General features: G+C 45.5%; 1 protein-coding gene across 1 annotated transcript in view; it reads right to left on the bottom strand.

The window, feature by feature from the left end:
- Positions 1–1694: 1694 nt before the first annotated feature.
- Positions 1695–8148, bottom strand: part of Txlng (taxilin gamma) — a 51677-nt gene continuing 45223 nt past the window's right edge. The window contains exons 8-10 of the mRNA XM_004635080.2: positions 6592–6684; positions 3680–3775; positions 1695–3125 (exon numbers count right to left, since the gene is read on the bottom strand). Of these exons, the coding sequence (XP_004635137.1) occupies positions 2778–3125; positions 3680–3775; positions 6592–6684 (537 nt within the window). The 3' untranslated portion in view covers positions 1695–2777. The remainder of the gene's footprint in view (positions 3126–3679; positions 3776–6591; positions 6685–8148) is intronic.

The raw sequence follows: 8148 nt of genomic DNA, 5'->3' as shown, positions 1-8148 counted from the left end.
TTGTTTTATTCTTTTCTTTTGGAAGCTGGGGGGATGGCTGTATGTACTTGTAGTTCTCCCCTCCCTCCCTTGAACAGAAATGGATAAAATGGTACCTTTGGACTTGGGCAATTAGGGCCACATGGGTAACAAAAGAATACACAGAAGCTGTTAAATTCATCATACATATTTACTTAATCTATACAGAATCGAGTAGATAAAATCAATTCACATTAGTGAAAAATCTACAAAATGTCTTTGAAAAGCAAAACAAGACTGCCTCTTAACAATTCGTATCCTCATGAAAGACGTGGGCTGTAAAAATAAAGCAGTGTGTTTAGCACAAACTAGAGATATCTGCATCATTTTTTCACAGTTATTTCCATCTACAGTCTGAAAGAGGTAGATTTTTCTGCAACACCTGAGAATTGAATTGTGATAGCCAGGTGTAGTAAAGGCAGTTGCATACATAACTAAAACATACTGATGTCGAGACCAAGAAACATACTCCTACAAGTCAGGGTGAAACGGTCCGTTACCTAAGACCCAAGTTCTCCTACACCAGGGGGTCTGTTGCCACTATAACAACACATGGAGATGGTGCACCAAGGCAGTTGGCGTGATGTTAAGTGTTGACCTTTCTGGGCCGGCCTAGTAGTGTTACAGTGTTGTAGAACACAGGAGATATGGGGTGTGCTATGAAGCCACAACACTGGGCTGCTGGGGCAATCACTTCAGAGGAGGGGTGTCCTCAGGGTCCCATTTTTGCCTATTCACAGGGTAGTAGGTATGGTTCTGAATGAGTTCCCAGGCAGAATCCATATCCTTTAAATGGCATGGTAGCATCTAGCAAAAAATACATGTAAGCCAAAAGCAGCAGGCCAAGTACTGTTAATCACATTGCTTTATAAAGCCCTTGAAAAATGCAACAGGTCCAAGATTTACAGTCTTCCACACAGGACAGGCACCACAAAGAGTGTGGTGACCTACACAACACACATGCCTTGGTAAAATGTTAAGAGTGATATATCCAGCAGAGTTGTGTAAAATGTGATCATTAGTACTGATTTTTAAGGTAGATTGTTTCTGATAGATACCTTCACACACCCTCCCCCCGGAAGTGAGTCCAGGGTTCCAGCAGTAGCTCGAGGGGAAGGTGTTTATAGTAGGCTGCTGGGTAGCAGATTGTTGGGCTTCCAGCTCATAGTGATGGGGTCATCAGATAACCTACTGTGCTCTGCACTGCTTCTCCACCAGCTTGCCCCTTGATTAACAAGCCTGATGGTAAAGCTCAGACAGACACTCCAGGCACTATTACCCATCTGTTAGAAATTTTCAAGTTTTTCAGCCCAGTTTAGACCAGGAATGTGACAGGACTTTACAAATAAAACTTTTAACAAAACTATTTTAACTGGACAAAATGGAGATTATTCAGTCCAGTAAGCAGTTTGACAGGTGTCAGTTTGATAGTTCCCAGTGGAATGTGCCAAGATCAGCTCTAGCAGAACCCTTTATTTTGTGAAGTATTCCAGCGCAGTTACACCAGGCTTCCTGGGCAGCCTGATGCAGTGCTCATGTGCCTAATAGAGCTACAGTCAACACTGAAGGAAACAGAATTTCAAGAACCAATTCAAAAGTTAATGTGCTTAATTCTAAAATTTCCCCATTCCAAGCATAGAGATCGTGATAATACTGGTTTTTCTTTCTTTTGAAAAAAAAAAAAAAAAGCAATGAAGAAAGGAGAAACAGACTTGAGAGCCAAGTTACAGATCCTGACTATGTGACACTCTGCCAAGTTTTCCCAAGGTAAAGATGCTGGTTTTCCAGTGTTTTCTCTTTTGGAAGTGAAATCACTCTGCACTTAATGCAATCCCTAATTTATATTCCCTTTTTAAGAAAACCAAAAATTTGAATACTTTCCCAGTTGGACTCTTGTGAAAATGGACACCAACATTAAAGTAGCCACAAGGTGGCAGAGGAACTTTTGCCTAGCGAAAGCCACAAGAGTTTGTCCTTCTTGTCTTAACCACACTTGGGAGCCGCCAGCCAAAGACCCGGCCTTCTGTGCAAGTGTAGAAGTACACACCCGGGTGTCACCTTGAGCTGAGTGGGGCTGCCTCACTCAGGCCACACTGCATGCCAGGTTCTAACCTGGAACAAAAGCAGCAGCTACCTGGAGTCACATGCACACTGAGCCCAGTGTTGTGTCTGTTGCTGCATACTGCTTTGTTCACAAATGACACTGTACATGTTCTGCCAAAACCTGGTGGTTAAGGCTTGTGGCCAACTTGTTTTGTCAAGAGATACAAATACCAAAAAGCTGATTTGAATCAAATATGCTATCTTTATATCTGACCCAACACTAGAGTTTTATTTTTCACATGGAATTAGACAAAACTGATCATATTGGCATATTTTTAAATAATATTAATGGGAGATCCAAAATGTTTTAATTGTATTTTCACAACAGAGTTCCCTTGGGATGGTCAACCCTGTCTTGAGTGAAACTATTTAGGAAAATTATATGCAAGGAGCAGAAAGAAAAGGCAGTGAATACATGCATTCCAATGAAGGGGAAACTGAGGCAGATGTGCAACATAGCTGACAGGAATTTATAGAATAAAACTATTCAAAACTGCTAAGCAGCCTCCTGTACCACATAAATCCAGTAGTTCTAAGAAAATACAGATATGGTAGAAAAAGTAAGAAAATTTTCACCACAAAACCAATAGTTACTACTAACAGAGAAAGTTATACACAAAATAGATCTCTCCACATCGCAGTGAGCACATTTCACCTTAGTCAACAGACTCGATGCCGGGGGCTCCGAGGCCAGGAGTGGGACCCCGGGGCTTGTATAGCACACTGCCCCCACCTGCACCTGTCACCCCTGCCTGCAGCTGCGCACCCAGGGATCCTCGCGAGGACGTGTGCAGCTCCTTGTGAGCATCCAGGGCCAGGGCGGTGCAGGGCTGTGGCGTGGGTGCCACCAAGTCCCCATCTGCTACTTTGACAGAGACCTGCTCTTTCAGGACTTCCACCTTCTCATTGAGCTCATTTCTCTCTGTTTGAAGAGCTCTACACAACTTCTCTAAGCGTTCCAGTTTTATCTGAAAGGCCTTGTACTCTTTATCACGGACAGTTTTCTTAAAAAAAAAAACAAAACAAAATGAAGTCAGCCACCTCTCCATGGAAGTCAGGAGTAACCTATACACGCAACACATACCCTGCTCAGCTGCTCAGGCACTGCTGGTGTGGTGGCCTGGCAGCGTCACCACATCCTGGTGACACAGCAAGTGCTCCATGGGGCAAGATTAAATTCACTCTCAAAGTCACTTTCTAAAGCATTCTGTACTGTCAACTGTTAAAAGAGTTCTGTCACTAGGATAGTAGACAGAATAAATGACTTTAAGATGGGAAATGCAAAGTTTACAAGTTATACCTGTCACCTTAAAACAGCAGAAAAAGTGTCAGTTGCCCTTTGAAGATGACGACAGTACAGTGAAAAAGGTACTGCCCAAGCTAGGGCCCGCCAGGCTACCAAGCCCCACCCTGGCCTGTAAGAGAGGCAGTGTCCTACACTGGTTCTCTCTGGTCCACTGCCACCTACCGACTGCCATGAGCCTGCCCAGATAAACACCTGAACTTTGAGGAGTCCCCAGGACTAGGAATGGGCATTGGTCAGAGGAAACCCTCTCACCTCTTCAGCCATTTGCAGAAGTGCTTTATTATTGTTTTCCCACTTGGTGCGCCATATTATTGTTTCTTTTTCCAGCTTTTTAATTTTCTTCGTCATCTGTGAATCAACACAATTGCAAGTATAAGATCCAAATTCCATTTTTATATCTGTCCCCCCACCCCCTGCACACACACACAAAATGTTTGGAAGCTGGGTGTGGTGGCACACGCCTGTGATCCCAGCCCTCAGAAGGCAGAGGCAAACCACCATGAGTTCTAGGCCAGCCTAGACTACACGGAGAGGCCTTGTCTCTCTCACACACACACACACACACACACACACACACACAAAATGTGTGATTGTCATGACACCCTCATCAATGCCTGCACCTTCGTAACAGCTGCTGCTGTGTGGGCAGCAGAGCTTAGCTCAAATCAGCTTCCAGAGGCAACGCTGCACCGTGCTCTTCCACTTGCAGCTGGGGCAGGCGTGATGCCTTCACGACACCAAGAGGCAGCAAGAGGTGAGTGCTCCTCCTCCACCAGCAGTGTGGCAAAGTGGCCATGTATGTGGATTGCCTGTCCACAGTCTAACTCCTCAGCCTCTTGGTCATTTCCTCGGGCCCACAAAAAATGAGATGACGTACTGGTGCTTTCCCACAACCTCTGCCACCATCAGTTGAGTTAAGGCTGTAGTTACAGCAAAGTTCCACATGTTGCGCTCACCCTCTCAATGAGCAAGGCCCTTTCACTTCAGGTTTGCTAAAGAAAAGTGGGTCTAAAACGGTAAATTCTCAGGCCTCTGCCAGGAGAGCTCACATTTCCAAAACTGAACCTGAGACTGACACCGCCTGTTAGCCACCTTACGATATCCTTGCCCGCTCTGGGCCTGGTGCTGGCAGGGGAACTAGCCATAGGTGACTGCCACGCTGTTCAGTCAGGCAACTTAAGAGTGTTCTGGTGCCCTCTGTAGCCACTAACAGAAGAACAGGCCAGTCCTGAGCTCTGCCACCCCCTGGAGTGTCGTGTGCAAGGATCATTGGCCACAGGAACCTACTGCCCAGGGCCACACTAGAATCCCAGGTATAAAAATGGTTCCAAGCCGGGCGTGGTGGCGCACGCCTGTAATCCCAGCACTTGGGAGGCTGAGGCAGGAGGATCACCACAGAAGTTCAAGGCCAGCCTAGGCTACAAAGTGAGTTCAAGGCCAGCCTGAATTAAGTGAGACCCTGTCTCAAAAAAAAAAAATGAATTAAAAATCACACAAAATGAAGATGGTTCCAGGTAAAAACCTGAGCCCAGGCCAGCTCATGGAATCTAGAAAGTTCACATGTTTCAGGAAGGAACAGAAAAGCAAGGACAAGTTCAGTGACTGTACAAGACTAAGTCATAGCTGCTACCTACTGAATGCTTGCAAGTGCCAGGTGCCACTGTCCTCAAAACCAAATTTTTAATTGCTTATTTAATCCATATAACTTTAATATTATTAGTATGGCTGAAGTTAGGTCTGCTGTCTGGACACAGTTTTTTTAAAGCTTTCATTTTAGCTGGCTATGCTAGCATAGCATGTAACTGTAGTTCCAGTTATCTAGGAGGCTGAGGCAGAAGGAGGCCAAGGCGAGTCTGGGCAACACACTGAGATCACATTCTCATAAGAAAAACAAAAGTGTCCTATCTAAAAGGAAGTCACTAAGTAAAATGAGATTGGATGGCAGGTGAGGCACTCAGAGTTCAAGGCCAGCCTGGGTATACAGTCCAAGGCCAACCTGAACTACATAGTAAGATTTTGGCTCTAAGAAAACAACAAATGGGTATGTGTGGATATAACAATAGATTTTGGCTCTTGGATACTGAGGCAAGCAGATGGCAAATTCAAGCCCAGCATGGGCAATTTAGTACCCTATCTCAAAAAAGGGAGAGCAAGACGGGCTTCAAAGAGGTGTTATCAAAAAATACAGTGAATATTTACATTTTATTTTAGATTTATTACAATGTAAGACACTGTCATTTATCCTTTAAATATTTTGTGAAGCAGTTCCAAAATAATTCTTTCATGAGTGTCTTTAGTTGTTCTGTCATGGCTGCCTCTGTGTCCTGAAGGGATTCGTGTTTGCCTTTCATGTCCTTTTGATTTAGGGGAAAAAGTCAGAAGTCACAGTGCCAGATTTGGTGACTACGGTGGATAAGGACACCCATGATGCTTTTCCAGTCTGCCTTTCCAAGGTGGGTGGTGCTCAGCACCAGCACTCGCTGGCTTTCTGCTCTCACCTCATAAAGGCCCTTGGGACAGGACTCCAGAGCTGCTGCAGAAGGCAGCATGTATGATGTGCGTCACGATAGGACGGGGTCCCTGTGCTCAAAAGTGGGGACAGCACAGCACTCAGGGCGTTAACTACAGTGTCTTTTACCGTGGTAACTTTCTGCTCTTTAGCTTGATATCAAGGACATCTTTTTTGCTTAATGCAAGCAGGAAAATACAACAAAAGCCAAAGGAATGGTTTGGCTTGGAAAGAAAAGGAAAGGATTCATTGAGTGTAAAATAAGAGAAAAAATGTTAAAGTGGAAACAGCAAAATGTGTAGTCTTCTAAGCACAGATGCCTTTAATCTCTTAAGGACAGAAATTTTGTTATAAGAAGACTGAAGAGTGATCTTCCCAAGCAATTAAAACAGTGAACAAAAAGCCACCTTGTTCCTAACTACAAACTGTATTTAATCAATGCAATCACTGTTACAACTTAGAATTCTAAGAGCATAGCAACCTATTAGCTACTCAGGATAGATACACCGAGGTCAAGATGACTGAATATTCCACTGGAGAATCAGATAAAATGAAGATGGTGTTAAACATTAAGTTCATCCAAGTATTAAACACACTTGAAAGGGCAAATCTAAAGTCCTTTTTATGTGACAGTCTATAAAAAACATACAGATACCTTTTCCATTTCCTGCCTGAAGGTTGTAAACAATTCATTGCTTTTTGCCATAGTAGTCTGGAATTCTTCAAACTTATCCATATAAAGAGAAAGCTAGAGAAAAAAATGCAAGAGACTGAGTTCCAGATAAACAATTCAGATTCTGAAATTGTCAAAATCTAATATGGTTAGTCCCGTTACTGTTACATGACAGAAAAAAGAACCACCGCATGCAGTCTTTGGACTGCAGGCAGACAGCATGAATCCCTGGGGAGTTCTGCTATTTGTCGGGTTTCACATGCAGACCCACTTGCTCCACCTTGTGAGCCCTGCACGACAGCCCTTTACCCCTCTGCTCCACAAGAACAACTGTTCTTGGGGAAGGAAAAGGTGTCTTAGCCAGCACCTGCCCCCTGCGCATGGGCAGGGATGGGGCCAGAGCCGCGGGAGGCAGCTGGGGAGGGGTGTTCAGCCAGGACAGGTGAGAAAAAACCCAAAGCAGCAACCCAAATCTTTCTCTGAACTTCTACCTTTGAGGGAAGAAACCCCACCAAGGCCAGCAGAGTGCAAAGCAAGCACGGCTCTCCCCAGTCACCCAGCATTACAAGCAGAAGGCAGGCCAAGGGCACAGGCAAATAGCTCTGCAGGGAGGCCCAGCACCTCACAGGGCTGAGGAGCTCAGTGGAGACTGCCTCTGGGGCCACACTGCTGTCACAATACAGAAGCACAGAATACTTGGCAATCTTGGGGAGGAAAGAGGGCAAAGGCTCCTGGGGGCAGCACAGCAGGGATGGGGAGGGCAGTGGTGGGAATAGCCCACACTGACAAGGCCTCCTTGGCTGGGGTCGGCATTAGCAGGGAGCCCTTCTAGCAGTGGGGACAAAAGCTGCTGCAGACCAGTACCCAGGGAAAAGCCCAGCATGGTGGCCACTAATAACAACCCTCTTGCAGGGCAACTCTGGCCCAGGCCTAACCGGAAGAGCAAGAGATGGCCAGCCAGGGAGGGCTGCAAGGTGAGAGGGCAGGATGGCCACGTGCAGCAGGAGAGAAACAAGTCCTCCTCCCCAACTGGCCTCCTTACACAGGGCTGGGGAGAAGGGGCTCGATTCCTGCCTCACAGAACACTTGAGGGAACTCCTGGGACTGCTGCTGCCCTGCTGGGCCAGCTCCAGCCCCACTGCTAGTTGTTCTGGAGGCCACATTCATGGAGGCTTGTGCTAGCCCTCATGATTCAGGGAATTTTCCAACTAATGTTCTTAAAACTTCAAAACCAAGGCGCACCTTTACCCAACAACATAATCTAGCTAGCTAAAAAGGAGTACTGTTTTGAAAGACAGAAGTCCTTCTTACACTTTAGTTAAGGAGACAGCCTCAGACTGTGACAGAGGCTCATAGGGCCTGCACTGCAAAGGGTAGCCAAACAGTGCGCCACTCCAAAGTTCATGCCATGAAGGCTGTGTGGTTCATGCACAGAACACAAATTCCAGTCACTACATTAAACTATATGAGACTACCATTTTTTTATTTTTTTTAAAGAACAGAATATATTTATTGAGGGAAAGAAAGCTCCTGTCCAAG

This window comes from Octodon degus, unplaced genomic scaffold (assembly GCF_000260255.1).
Source record: "Octodon degus isolate 3935 unplaced genomic scaffold, OctDeg1.0 scaffold00069, whole genome shotgun sequence".
Classification (NCBI taxonomy): domain Eukaryota; kingdom Metazoa; phylum Chordata; class Mammalia; order Rodentia; family Octodontidae; genus Octodon; species Octodon degus.
Note: the sequence above shows the minus strand (reverse complement) of the source record. Positions and strands in the feature narration are given on the sequence as shown.